The sequence below is a fragment of the Bombyx mori genome, chromosome 7, assembly GCF_030269925.1.
Source record: "Bombyx mori chromosome 7, ASM3026992v2".
In the NCBI taxonomy this organism is placed as follows: Eukaryota; Metazoa; Arthropoda; class Insecta; order Lepidoptera; family Bombycidae; genus Bombyx; species Bombyx mori.
Genome location: NC_085113.1, coordinates 13,897,731 through 13,913,067, shown reverse-complemented (window position 1 = coordinate 13,913,067; position 15,337 = coordinate 13,897,731). Strand labels below are relative to the sequence as shown.

Sequence of the window (15,337 nt, the reverse complement as noted above, 5' to 3'; positions counted from 1 at the left end):
TCTTAAGACTGGAAATACATTCACCACCTGTGCAAAAGAGACGGCGGAGGCTCTCTTAGAGCACTTTTACCCTGCTGACACTCCAGACACCATAGCACGACATCACCAACTTCGCGCATGCTACGACGCTCCCGTAGACACTGAAAATGACCTACCATTCACCGAGGAGGAGGTCATGGAGTGTCTGCAATACATGAACCCCAAAAAGGCCCCAGGGCTCGATCACATAACAGCTGACATATGCCAACAATTCGCATCCGCTTACCCCCGCTTAATCACCAACATTATGAACCGCTGCCTCACCCTTCAACACTTCCCCGATCAGTGGAAAACTGCGTATGTAAAAATCATCCCGAAGCCCGGTAAAAGCGACCACACATCTCTCACCTCATTCCGACCCATTGGACTCATCCCCGTCCTTGGAAAGCTCCTCGAAAAACTGATCACCATACGGATTATGCATTGGGCATCTGTCACAGGAAGGAGCAGTCAACGACAGTTCGGATTCAAGGAGCAAACCGGCACGGTCGACGCCATTAACACCCTGATAGACACTATACGAAAAGCCAAACAAGAGAGGTCACAGGTTGTCGCCGTCTCGCTCGACATCAGGGCGGCTTTTGATAACGCCTGGTGGCCGGTCCTATTACACCGCCTTAGAGATATACGATGCCCCAAAAATATCTACGGCCTCATCAAGAGCTACCTCCGAGACAGGCGCGTCGTTCTGGACCACGGAGGAGTTCGCGTCTCCAGAGCCACGTCAAAAGGTTGCGTTCAGGGCTCGGTGTGCGGGCCTGCATTGTGGAACATCATACTTGATGAACTATTGGAGATCCATCTACCATCAGGATGCCACATGCAGGCCTACGCAGACGATGTGGTACTCGTGGTCACCGCCGAAAATGTCAATCGCCTAGAGGAGCTCACCGACACGGTTCTCCAACAGATAGTGAATTGGGGAAAAAGCGTCAAGCTCGAATTCGGGGCCTCCAAAACACAACTGATCGCCTTCACCCCCAAAGCCAGAACTCTTAGGGTGGAGATGGACGGTCAAATCTTAAAAACCTGTAAGGAGATCAAGCTCCTCGGAATAATTTTGGACGAAAAGCTACTCTTTGGCCGCCATGTACAGTACGTCCTGGGAAAAGCCTCGCGAATATTCAACAAACTGTGCTTGTACTCCCGACCAACCTGGGGTGCTCATCCCGAGAACGTGCGCACCATCTATCTCCGAGTCATCGAGCCAATCGTCACCTACGCTGCCGGGGTGTGGGGACACATAGTAAACAAGCGCTACATCAAAAAATCTTTGATGAGCATGCAGCGTGGTTTTGCCCTAAAAGCCATCAGAGGATTCCGCACTATTTCAACCTCCGCTGCTCTGGCTCTCGCACAATTCACCCCTCTAGACCTAAAAATCCGAGAAGTACACCAAATCGAAAAAGTCAGGCTCACTGGGAAAACTGAATTCCTCCCCAATGACATTTCTTATGAGAAACCTGTCCCCGTCAAGGACCTCCTACATCCCGCTAGAAGGCCGACAATCAAACCCATACCCTCCTCTGAACACCGAATTAACTCCGAAATGACGGACAGTACTCTGGTCACTCGCGTATTCACTGACGGAAGTAAGCAGGACGATGGATCAGTTGGAGCCGCATTCGTGCTTTACAGACCCGGCGACACTGAAACATCCGTAACAAAAAAGTACAAATTACACAGTAGCTGCACAGTCTTCCAGGCAGAGCTGTACGCCATTTGGAAAGCCTGTCAGTGGATTGTAAGCGAAAATCATCCCCACACATACATCTTCACCGATTCTCTCTCATCAATATACGCGATAAATAACAGAAGCAACACACACCCCATCATAGTGAACATACACAAACTCATACACGCTAACCACACTACACACAAAATTTTCATAGACTGGGTAAAGGGACACTCGGGTATCATAGGAAACGAGGAAGCCGATGCGGCTGCCAACAGCGGCGCACGCATGCACAAGGCCCCCGACTACTCGCAGTTCTCAATATCCTACGTGAAACACAAGATTCACACAGAACACCACGCCATCTGGCAAGCCAGATACGAAAGCTCCCCGCAGGGCTCACACACAAAAACACTACTACCAAAACTGAACGACATCAAAGAACTCAACAAATGCACACAAACAAACTTTCAGCTTACACAAATACTCACAGGCCATGGATATCACAAGACATACTTACATCGCTTCAAAATAGCACCAGATGACACCTGCCCCTGCGACGGCACTTCCAGCCAAACTGTAGAACACCTCCTTAAAAACTGCCAAGTGTTCGCTGCGAAAAGGCACAGCCACGAAGAAACGTGCCACGAAGTACAGGTGTCACCATATAATTTACCTGAAATGTTAAAAAAGAAAGCTGCAATCAACTCTTTCACTTCGTTTTGCCAAACAATAATCAACAACATCAAGAAAATAAATGAAAACAATTAGAATAAATACACTACCAAATACATATTAATAAACACAAAAATAGACTGATAAGAAACAAATAAAAATACAAGGGTATAATGATACAATATATTCGTATGTATAGGAAATGTATAAAAAGTATGATATATAAATGTAAAGTAAGTATATATAACTAAATACAGATATATGTATAAGCATAAAGAATATAACACGGGGATATGTAATATGGACAGAAACGTATCAAATAGCGATCTGCCAGAAAACATACTCCCCAAAAGGAGAAACAAACAACTAGCCGCTGTGCAGAGGGGAATTGCACAAAAGGTGTGCAAAGCGTATCGCACCGTGTCTCTGAATTCAGCTTTGATCCTGGCGGGTATGCTCCCCCTAGACCTCCGAGTTCGTGAGGCGGCCTCATTATACGAAGCCAAGAAGGGACAACTGCTGCCGGGACTGGCTGACGCGGAGATAGAACAAATGACGCCTTTTGCAGAGATGCCACACCCCGTGGAACGTGCGGATCTACGGATAGTCTGCTTGGAGGACCAAGAACAAGTCGACGGTAACAGCGACTACAACGAGTGTATTTTTACAGATGGTAGCAAAATCGGAGGCAAAGTAGGAGCCGCGCTGTCGATTTGGAAAGGGGACACCGAGACTAAGACCCGCAAACTTGCCCTATCAAACTACTGCACGGTCTACCAGGCAGAGCTGCTGGCGCTGTGTGTGGCGACGTCGGAAGTCAGGAAGAGTAAAAGCAAATCTTTTGGAGTCTATAGCGATTCCATGTCGGCCCTCCAAACCGTAGCAAATTATGATAGCCCCCATCCATTGGCAGTCGAAGCAAGAAAAAATATTAAAGACTCGTTACTCCAAGACAAGACTGTCACCTTGCATTGGATAAAAGCTCACGCAGGGCTGAAGGGTAATGAGAGAGCCGACGGACTTGCAAAGGAAGCCGCTCAAAACTCCAGAAAAAGACCAGACTACGATCGCTGCCCGATCTCATTCGTCAAGCGAAGCCTACGAATGACCACGCTTGAGGAATGGAACCGGCGCTATACAACTGGCGAGACGGCATCCGTCACCAAGTTGTTTTTCCCAGATGCACTGGTGGCGTACAGGATAGTGAAAAAGATTGAGCCCAGCAACATACTCACGCAAATCATGACGGGGCATGGCGGGTTCTCGGAATACTTATGTCGATTTAAGTGTAAAGAGAGCCCGTCATGCATCTGCGACCCAACAATGAAAGAAACTGTTCCTCATGTATTAGTGGAGTGTCCCATCTTTGCACGGGCTAGATACGATATCGAGCAAAAGTTGAACGTGAAAGTTAGACTCGACACATTGCATGAAATAATAGTAGACACGAATAGAAAACAGTTCTTGAAATACTGCATAGATATTATAGAAATAGTAATTAAAAGAAATAAATAGAAAATAAAGTATGTTTACAATAATATTAAGATATATTAGATATAAGCATACAATGTATTAAGCAAAAACATAATGAATATATGTAAGTATTGTTAGAAAAGAACTAGAATAGAAATGTAAAAAAGAACATAGGAAAAGCAGAATATGTATGGAATAGAACAACCAGTAGAATAAGAAGCTAAAATGTAAATAATAGAAATAAGATAATAATATTGCAATTGTTAAAAATATATGTAGATAAGATCCAAATAGAATAAGCTTAAAAATAGACATAAGTTTGAAACAATATTTCTGTAATCAATAAATGAGCCTAACTTTATTTACCCCGAAAGAAAAATAAAACAATAATAGGTTAAGCTAGCGGGAGTCCCACCCGGCTAAGTATGACAGATGATGAATGCAAGAAAGAAACAGTATGAAGCATGAAAGTGCGAGAAGCATAAAAGAGAGAACTGGAATGAATGAGTAAAGTAGATTTAAAAAGACCCGGTGATCTCACGATCGGGGAAAGGCTTAAAAAAAAAAAAAAAAAAAAAAAAAAAAAAAAAAAAAAAAAAAAAAAAAAAAAAAAAAAAAAAAAAAAAAAAAAAAAAACCTTCTGGAGTGCGTTCTGCGCCTTCAGAAATACAAAATTTTCTCTTTTCCTGTCAAAAACGTCAAAAATTTTTTGTTTTGCTGAAAAATAAAAAATTTTTTCTTCTAAATAATTTTTAAATTCTGTATCACTGGCTAGAGCGCGTCGAGACGCTTCTTTTGAGGTATCGCACGTCCCTCTAGCTAACACGAAACGTCAAAAAATTGACCAAAACCCGTTCACCGTACAAACTTTTACTGCGAAATCCACCTAAGTGATTGCACACCAAAAATCACCCTCCATAACTTTTCTTACAAGAGGCTTATTTTGAAGCGGTTTTTTGCGATTTTAAAGTGCAACTGGCTTGTAAGCACGCACCGACCCTTCAAACTAGAAATCGCAGTGGTGTGACGTCATTTTTTGACACCCCCACCTTTTCGACCTGAAAATATTTAAAAATTCATTATTTTTTCAAAGTTATTTTGTTGCTTTTGCAAATTCAACTTACTTATTATATACTTACCGATCCGCCCTACCTTCTGGAGTGCGTTCTGCGCCTTCAGAAATACAAAATTTTCTCTTTTCCTGTCAAAAACGTCAAAAATTTTTTGTTTTGCTGAAAAATAAAAAATTTTTCTTCTAAATAATTTTTAAACTCTGTATCACTGGCTAGAGCGCGTCGAGACGCTTCTTTTGAGGTATCGCACGTCCCTCTAGCTAACACGAAACGTCAAAAAATTGACCAAAACCCGTTCACCGTACAAACTTTTACTGCGAAATCCACCTAAGTGATTGCACACCAAAAATCACCCTCCATAACTTTTCTTACAAGAGGCTTATTTTGAAGCGGTTTTTTGCGATTTTAAAGTGCAACTGGCTTGTAAGCACGCACCGACCCTTCAAACTAGAAATCGCAGTGGTGTGACGTCATTTTTTGACACCCCCACCTTTTCGACCTGAAAATATTTAAAAATTCATTATTTTTTCAAAGTTATTTTGTTGCTTTTGCAAATTCAACTTACTTATTATATACTTACCGATCCGCCCTACCTTCTGGAGTGCGTTCTGCGCCTTCAGAAATACAAAATTTTCTCTTTTCCTGTCAAAAACGTCAAAAATTTTTTGTTTTGCTGAAAAATAAAAAAATTTTCTTCTAAATAATTTTTAAACTCTGTATCACTGGCTAGAGCGCGTCGAGACGCTTCTTTTGAGGTATCGCACGTCCCTCTAGCTAACACGAAACGTCAAAAAATTGACCGCCCACCCGCCCTCTTGTCACTACAGTAAAAATTTTAACTATATAGGAAAGGGAGTAACGCAAATAAAAAATTTCTTATTAACTGACAAGACTCAATCCAGAGCCTCAGACCAGTGCAGTGTATTACTCTTACTGCGTTTTATAGCTTATTTGACTTTATTCTTATTTGACTTTACTTTAGTCTTATCTGTCATTATTACTAGAGTGATTATCTTTATTTTTACACTTTATTTTGACTGATCCCCCCTTTACAGGGATTTAGTGACCGTATCCCCTGACAAAATGTTCGGCATGCGAACCCCGGTGGTAAAAAAGGCCAAGCCCGCAGTGGAGAACAGAAGTATAGCTGCAGCGGGGGCGGGCTTTTTAGTTAGGCATTATGAAGAAGAACGAGAGGTTGAGAATGTCAGTGATGCCCAAGCTTATAAAACACCCTCACCCACCAAAAATGTCCCAAGACAATCTCCTCCTAAGATTAAGACAAAGGCCAAAACAAATATTCCGCAGGAGGCCAGTCCTGCGGAAACTTACTGTTCACCACTCGGTTCGAGGACAACTCAACCAACTCGGTACATTAACAGAATCTACGAAGCAAAAGCCTGCCTCTCAAAGGTCAAAATGCAGGTGGTGAGCTCTCGCAATCTCAAAAAGGAGATTGCCTATGAGATTACAAAAGCGGCAGAGAGGCTTTACCACCTTGTAAAGGAGGCAGAGGCAGAGAAAGGGAGCTGTGCTGAGTTGGAGAACACTGCGGAACCAACCAAAACGCAGATCCCATCCCCAGTTGTTCCGACAGAGCTTGTGGGGCAACTTATGGATTCTCTCCAGAGTCATCACAGGGTTCTGGAGGACTGCAAGCGGCACACGCAGGCTCTGACGGAGCAACTAAAAGAAGCGCCGCGCTATGTTGCTGGCCAGGGAGCGACGTTCGCCGAGATCGCCGCAACCTCGAAAAAGCAAATACGGGAGCCTCTTCACTCGGTGATCGTATCATCTACCAACGATCAGGACACCGGCGAAGGGGTTATCGAGAAGTTGAGGACGGCGGTCGATGCCAGAAACGAGGGCACCCGCATAGAGAGGCTTAGGAAAGCCAGAGACCAGAAGGTGGTTGTCGGTTTTGGGTCTCGGGAGGAGATGGTGAAGGTGACGGAGAGGATAAAGAAAGCGGGAAACCTGGTGGTAGAGGAGATGAAGAATAAGGACCCGCTCGTCATTATTAAGGACGTCCTCTCCTGTCACTCGGACGAGGAGGTCATTCAGGCTCTGAAAAGTCAAAACTACCACCTGATTGGGGACGTGCCTGCGGGAGATGTGAGAATAGCCGTCAAATACCGTCGAAGGACGAGGAACACGCACACTTGCCACATCATCCTGCAGGTATCCCCAGCACTATGGCAGAGGCTGACGACGGCCGGAAGACTGCACATTGACTTGCAGAGGGTGCGTGTACTGGACCAGTCACCGCTGGTGCAGTGCACTCGCTGTCTGCGCTACGGTCACACTCGCAAACTGTGCACGGAAACAGCCGACGTCTGCATCCATTGCGGAGACCTCCATCTTCGTGCTGACTGTCCCTCCAGGCTTGCAGCCAGGCCTCCCAGTTGCTGCAACTGCTCTCTGGCAAGAATGTCCAAGGTGGACCACCATGCCTTCGACAGCGAGTGCCCTGTCCGCATTAAATGGGATGCACTGTCCCGCCTGTCGGTAGCGTATTGCTAAGGTTGCCTTGGCAATGAAAGGGAAAGAAAAATTTGCATTGGCTTTGCTCCAGGAGCCGTATGTGGTCGGGTGCGAGACTACCGAAGGATGAGAATCTTCCGAGGAACAACTAGAATACTCAATACCAAAATAGTTAATTGGAGCCAATTTCATAAGAAATTAGCCCAATTAAAAGCCATAAGTCAATTAAATAGTATAGGAATTAACCAAATTAATAATAAATCGGAATTAGAAAATTTACATTCAAAATCTTATTAAACCCAAAATTACAAGCAGTCATGAAAACACACAAAAAATAACTTACCATACCGAAGAGACGCCGCATACGGAGCGCTGCACCAGTTCGTGAGCGAAGAGTCGTCCGGGAGTACCTGCAAGCAAAAGAAACTTATGAGTTCAAAGAGAAAAGGGCACAGGCGCAGAGATGGAGGGGGTTCTGCGAGAGGCGGGACAGGGCGGGAGTAGGAGGGCATCTACAGGATCAGCGGTAGAACCACCAAGAGACGCGAGGACGTGCCTCTGATCAAGAATGGGTTGCCACTGAGCCCAAAAGAGAATAATTAAACGGAATAAAGAAGCCTGACCCATGCTTCCACCTTATTAGAAATAATATGGCCTGGTAAGCATGGGAATTATTGGAAGAAATAGTGTAACTTCACTAGTTTGGAATGAAAAAAAAAATTGTTTAAAATCAAAAACTCCAGGCAAATTATACATAAATATAAAACAAATATAAATAATATAATATATATAATATAATGAAAATGAAACATTACAGAAGCTTTACAAGAGCCTTGACAACGTCAGGGGAAAACGGGATTTAATAAAAAAAAAAAAAAAAAAAAAAAAAAAAAAAAAAAAAAAAAAAAAAAAAAAAAAAAAAAAAAAAAAAAAAAAAAAAAAACCTAAACCTAACCTAAACCTAACCTAAACCTAACCTAAACCTAACCTAAACCTAACCTAAACCTAACCTAAACCTAACCTAAACCTAACCTAAACCTAACCTAAACCTAACCTAAACCTACTGATCCTACTGATCCTACTGATCCTACTGATCTGCCTTACTACCTTTCTTGGATCAATCTACCCGATTCTTGGATCAATCTACCGGATTTTATTATTGTTACTCCTTTACAACATTAGACCCGACCAGTGGCTTTCATCAACTGCCCATTCACTATATTTCGATTGAGAAGACAGCGTCCACAATTCGTGAAGGTAAGTATGACTACGTATCAATATATTTTGCCTTTTGTTACGCACCTCCAGAAATCAACGGGCTGGTACTAAGGTGTTAGGCGTTGTTGTCAATTTCTATGTTTCCATTGCATTCCATTATTTATGTGGATGACATTCCTGTACTGTGAATTCGTAGAACGAATGAGCAGTTTTTCAATTTTACCACTTATTAGATTGGTGCGGTGCGACACATCGGAAGGAAGAAAAAAGGTGTCGACTAAATCCTTTTGTCATTCATCTACCGGCGTTCAAGCCTTAGCTAAATGAGAACTCATCTGAGGCGCCAGGTGTAAAACGACGTGGTTTACGCTGATCGCACATCTTCCCGTTTACCTGCGCCCAGTAGACGCCAAGCCCCTCGGACAGCAGATTGTCCTAGCCAGCCTAGATGGTGCCACAAACTGTACCCTCAAAATACCACGTGGACTAAAACTCTCATGGTTAAGAGAGTCCACTCATCTGTCACACGATTATTCTTTCGCAAGACGAGTGTGGTGCAGGTTGCATGTCATCTTCTTGCGCCTCCCTAAGCTAAGCTGGCATACGAAGGTGAGTCATAACACTTAACGGATCAGGTTCCTTAGTTAAGGTTCCGAAGTTCCTATGCCGAGCACAGGGTCGGCGGTGACGGGGTGGTGTGAAGAGAGAACAGCGCTTTCTCTCACATCACTCAGTCTCAGTCGCTTGCTTCTGCAATGTCGCTCGCAGAAGTTGAGCATCGCCCGTTACAACTTCGCAGAAGTTGAGCATCGCCCGTTACAACTTCGGTATCTTTTTGTGTGACGAGGACACAACGCTACTCCTCTCCAGGAACCATTAAGCCTTTATATAGTTTAGATTATTTTTATTTGGTGTTGTATGCTTCTATTTCTACATAATATGTATGTGGAAAATAAAACCCTTCAAGTGTATGTGGTTTAACATTTTTTTTAACAAATAATTTCACAGTATTTTATACCAATGAGTGTTACAGTACACGGTAAATATTAATATATTTCGTTGTGGAGTCCAGGTCAGTCACTGAAGAGAGTGAAGTGAGTGAGAGCGGAGTAGGGCGGAGGGCTAGAGCCGTAGATAGTGTCGCGGCGTGTAGAGGCGCGTCAGGTCGCGCTCGCTCATGGTCGGCGCGCGCGGCTTCAGCTCCGGGATGATGGCGCACCCCAAAACCGACAGGCCTTTACTTGCCCTGAATAAACACGCACACTGATTTTATATTTATTTTATTTATTAGATTTCAACATGTTATACATCAGTTTAATATATTGCAAGTAGTGCTATCATACATACACTAATCTCACACTAATGGCTAATACAACTACAGACAGCGTGCACAGTGAAACAAGTGGCTTATTTTTAGATTCTATATAAACAGGTTCATGGAGTAGATACGATTAAGGTTAGGTAGGTATCTCGTCTAAAACTTTCAACAGTGCTAGACAAAACGTCCAAATAACACTTGCTGTGCAAATTATTTAGACTGTGGAGAGGTGCTTATTTACCGACGTTGCGTTGGTTTGTACCTAGGACCCCTGAATATCCTGAAGGTTGAAGTGCTTGTCGATATCAACGGCAAATTGAAATTCAGAACAAAGAACAATATGGGGACATCATATTCTCCATTAGCAAGTTTTTGCAATAGATCGAGCGTGCGTGTCCGCTTCGAAGAATGACTTGTGTGAAACCTCGCCGGTAGCTCTAGTAGTTCTAGTAACTGTGCAATAGGAAGCAAGGTTCTATTGCACCCTTTCCAACTTATTTTTATACAGGTCATAAACATAATTCCAAGTAACACTAGTACTTCATGTTGATGTTGCTGCAAACGTAAGAATTAATTTTAAGGTATTTTTATGTTATCCGTCTACTAAAGCCCCTGCTGTTCCGCAATAAAAAAAAACCAAATGACTGAGAAGAGCCTTCGAGCAGATTTTATCAATATGGACTTTTGCAGTACAGCAATAGAAGTAGGTCGGTAGTTTAGGATAAGATCGTTCTGACCGTTCTTATGCAAAGAAACAACGATCGATGTTAACGATCTGTCGTGCTTGAGACGCACGGTACGTACTGTGAGCACGCGTCGCCGCCTCGCCGCGCCGGGCCGCATCTAGATACAAAATGTGGGAACGCCATCCGACCCAACTCGCTTACTCTGATCAAATATTTTTAGGGTTTAGTTAGATAATCGTTAATTAGTTTAGCTTAGTAATTAATTTGCGATACGGGGGAGCAGGATTAAGCGGAATGAAGGATTGTTATTGTGTACGGAACAGGAATTGGGAATATCTTAAATAAGAGGCTTTTTTCTGTTTTTGCGAAAGGAAAGAAGAAGCTCTTGATGAAAGACCAAGATAAGTCGGGGTTAAAGCGTAAGCTTGATCGAGACGAGCACCGTAGTCTGTGTAGCATGTAACCACAAGTTGAGGAGGCGCTTTTGGGCCAACTCTAAAAAAACAATTTCTCCCAAAGGCCTTTTAAAAAATTTCATTTGCACAATTCAGATTTTTGTCAAGTTCCATTCTGAGGTAGCTCCCGATACAGCCTGCCCAACACTATTAAATAAAATAATAAGTTGTTCGCTCACGCCCAGCGAGGGCGGCGGTCTAGCACGAACAGTAAACATTCTACATATAAACAAACAGAGATATACCGTAGTCCGGTGCGTGGCCGTGCGTGGCCGTGCGTAGCGGTCCCATAGTATCACAGAGAAGAAGATATATTTGACAGATGACTGAATCTCGCTAGGGACATTTTCAAGATAAGTTTGCACATTTGGAAATCCCGAACAATAATAACATTGGAGTGTCGGTCTACCGAGCAACTTTAACCGTTTAATGAATGATCTTCCTATTGTCATTATCCCTAAAGATCGAATCCCTACAGTTGACAACATTTAGATTTTTGATTGACTCAAAATAAGAATACCTTAAACATAGATATGTTCAGAATATGTGTGTCGTGGTAAGCTCGTGTGAGAGGCTCGTGCTGCAAACATTTTTTGGCTGGATTGTTCAGCTGTGTCGTGTCAAGCTGTGTCGTGTTGTCACTACGATCTATTGTGACCAATTTATTTGAGACATTTTTTTATTTATTGCAAAAAGATAAAGACAGGAGTCCAGCTCCACTGGTGAATGTGTTGGTGAGTACCTTATGGGCGCAGGCTGTTCGTCGGGCAGCCAGCAGTGCAGGGAGTAGCCCCGTCGCGTCTGAAACAACCGCCTTCTGAGTGTCAGTACTGCAGTCAGTGCCGCCGCGCGCACGACCACAGCCCCCAGCCCCGACTAACGATTACCTTGACGGAACTCTTCACTTTGCTGCGGGACGACCTGTATGTCTCCAGGTCCGGGAGCGGGTCAATCGATTTTCTCATACTCTTTGAAGTAAGAATTGAAGAATCTGTATCAAAAAAAGATAATTAAATACACAAACCTTTCAGCGCAAAACTGAATTTTGGAACATCTTTTTTTTATAGCTTAAATTGGTGGAGCAACTTACGGCCCACCTGGTGTTAAGTGGTAACCGGAGCCCATAGACATCTACAACGTAAATGCCACCTACCACGCCACGCCACTCACCTCGAGACATGAGTTGTAAGGTCTCAGCTTTAACAGTACAACGACTGCCCCACCCTTCAAACCGAAACGCATTACTGCTTCACGGCAGCAATAGGTGGAGTTGTGGTACCTAACCGTGCGGACTCACAAGACGTCATACCTCAAAGTATGCGGGGGCATTTACGTCGTAAATGTCTATAAGCTCTGGTACCCCCTCAACACCATGTGGACCGTAAGCTCGTCCACCCATCTAAGCATAAAAAAAACGCTATCTTTTTGAAAGTGGATTCAACTTTTTGGTGGCAATAGTGAGGAGTGAGGAGGAGACGCATGCGACCGTTATACCCACCTCGAGCCTCTTTCTTCATGGTGAGCGTTAGTTTAGTATCGTTGTGAGAGAGGCGGCGGCGCGCTGGCGGGGGCAGGGTCGCGGCGGAGACGGGGGTGGGGCTGCAGACGCGCTCAGTAGCCGCTGAGCACGCACAGCTCACACGTGTTCGACAAGAGCATCTCTTCGACATAAATATATATTTTTCTTTATTTAAAACATGTCTGTGTATGGTGTATACAGTGTATAGTAAACTAAATAAACGATCCGAAGAAAAAATAAGTTATTAGTTTAATATGAGCCATCATGTAACTACCACGTTGGCTATTAAAACATTAATAACATTGAGTAACATCAACAAATTATTATTATTATAAGTAATTGACAAATTACTGCATTGCTAGAAATAGACACTGCGGCGTTTCATTGCGTATATTATGGTTTTATTACTACTTACTAAGCTAATGAAACTAGAGTGGCGTATCATTGCGTATGTTTCGGTTTTATTTCTTCTTACTAAGCTAATGAATCCAGAGCGGTGTATCATTGCGAATATTTCGGTTCCATTACTACTTACTAACCTAATGAATCCAGAGCGGCGTATCATTGCGTATATTTCGGTTTCATTACTACTTACTAAGCTAATGAAACTGGAGTGATGTATCATTGCGTATATTTCGATTTCATTACTACACAATAAGCTAATGAATACAAAGCGGCGTATCATTGCCTATATTTCGATTTCATTACTACTTACTAAGCTAGTGAATTCAGAGCGACGTATCATAGCGTATATTTCGCTTCCATTACTACTTACTAACCTAATGAATCCAGAGCGGCGTATCATGGCGTATATTTCGGTTTCATTACTACTTACTAAACTAATGAAACTGGAGTGATGTATCATTGCGTATATTTCGATTTCATTACTACACAATAAGCTAATGAATACAGAGCGGCGTATCATTGCCTATATTTCGATTTCATTACTACTTACTAAGCTAGTGAATTCAGAGCGACGTATCATTGCGTATATTTTGGTTTCATTACTACTTACAAGCCTAATGAATCCAGAGCGGCGTATCATGGCGTATATTTCGGTTTCATTACTACTTACTAAACTAATGAAACTGGAGTGATGTATCATTGCGTATATTTCGATTTCATTACTACACAATAAGCTAATGAATACAGAGCGGCGTATCATTGCTTATATTTCGATTTCATTACTACTTACTAAGCTAGTGAATTCAGAGCGACGTATCATTGCGTATATTTCGGTTTCATTACTACATACTAAGCTAATGAATACAGAGTTGTGTATCATTGCCTATATTTCGGTTTCATTAATACATACTAAGATAATGAAACTGGAGTGATGTATCATTGCGTATATGTCGATTTCATTACTACACAATAAGCTAATGAATACAGAGTTGTGTATCATTGCCTATATTTCGGTTTCATTAATACATACTAAGATAATGAATACGGAGCGGCGTATCATTGCGTATATTTCGGTTTCATTACTACATACTAAGCTAATGAATACAGAGTTGTGTATCATGGCGTATATTTCGGTTTCATTACTACTTACTAAACTAATGAAACTGGAGTGATGTATCATTGCGTATATGTCGATTTCATTACTACACAATAAGCTAATGAATACAGAGTTGTGTATCATTGCCTATATTTCGGTTTCATTACTACATACTAAGATAATGAATACGAAGCGGCGTATCATTGCGTATATTTCGGTTTCATTACTACATACTAAGCTAATGAATCCAGAGCGGCGTATCATTGCGTATATTTCGGTTTCATTATTACATACTAAGCTAATGAATATAGAGCGGCGTGTCATTGCCTATATTTCGGTTTCATAACTACTTAGTAAGCTGATGGATTTAGAGCGGGAATGGCGTATTTTTTAGAAAACTACAAAAAACTGCGGTAAATTCGACATTCAATTATTTTATTGTGGTCATCAGTAACGATGAAATGAAAGCAGGAGTAAATAGAATAATCAGTAGGAGTGACCTGGTAAGGCGGTTGGGTTGGATGAGTCTGATGCGGTTGTGGGAAGCGGAGGCGCATCTCCACGTCGGCGGGCAGCGCACCTGGACACGAGCCCGCCACCGTCACTGACCACCCGCCTGCGACCACCACACGCCGCCTTCAAACACACACTCATCGACACAGCGCACCCGATAAATAGCTTCTATACCACACGAGCCCTTATTGAGTCGCTTACAAAATAATTTAAATATTTTCTAAACGATGCGTTCAATACCAAAAAATGATAAAGTTGCGATCGGTCAGTTGAAGGTGAAGTTGATGGGTGGACTGTCAGCGAGGGTACCTGAGTCTCGGTGCGACATCGCGTGGCTCCGTCGTCGTCTGTGCGTCCTCCGCCAGCGCGAGCACAGCAGCCCGCCGTCTCGTTCAGAGCCCTCACTTGAACTCTCGACCTCGCCTTCGGATCCCGGTGCAAGCTCTGTCCCCAGACTAGACTCCCCTTCACTTTTTCTCGGATGCTGGTCGAAAGGTTTTTTTTCTTGTACATTAGTAATGGGTTTTGTTGCTTCCTCGACATGATTCTTAAGATCCGAGTGGACAGGCTTATGTCGTTCACCTAGCTTACTGAAGATTGTCTTCTTCTCAGTTTTTGTTTTATTATCACGTTTGGGCGTCGGGTTTGCGCCTACCACCGGCTCCGCTCGGGTCCCCTTGTCCATGCTATTTCGGACACCTTAATGTT

At 42.9% G+C, this 15,337-nt stretch overlaps 1 protein-coding gene across 6 annotated transcripts; it reads right to left on the bottom strand.

Annotated features, from left to right (window-relative positions):
* Nucleotides 1–9,604: 9,604 nt before the first annotated feature.
* LOC105841746 (uncharacterized) lies at nucleotides 9,605–15,314 on the bottom strand. 6 transcript variants are annotated; one of them, XM_038011998.2, is made up of 6 exons: nucleotides 14,939–15,314; nucleotides 14,617–14,732; nucleotides 12,595–12,757; nucleotides 11,984–12,087; nucleotides 11,839–11,910; nucleotides 9,605–9,883 (listed from the first exon to the last, which is right to left on the bottom strand). In XM_038011998.2, the coding sequence occupies exons 1-6, from the start codon at nucleotides 15,312–15,314 to the stop codon at nucleotides 9,875–9,877; spliced, it is 840 nt and encodes a 279-aa protein (XP_037867926.2). In that variant the 3' UTR covers nucleotides 9,605–9,874. The 6 variants fall into 6 exon arrangements, with proteins under 6 accessions (XP_037867926.2, XP_037867931.2, XP_062525474.1 ...); XM_038012003.2 differs by having other exon boundaries at nucleotides 11,839–11,897; XM_062669489.1 differs by lacking the exon at nucleotides 9,605–9,883 and adding an exon at nucleotides 9,900–10,843.
* Between the last annotated feature and the right edge of the window lie 23 nt (nucleotides 15,315–15,337).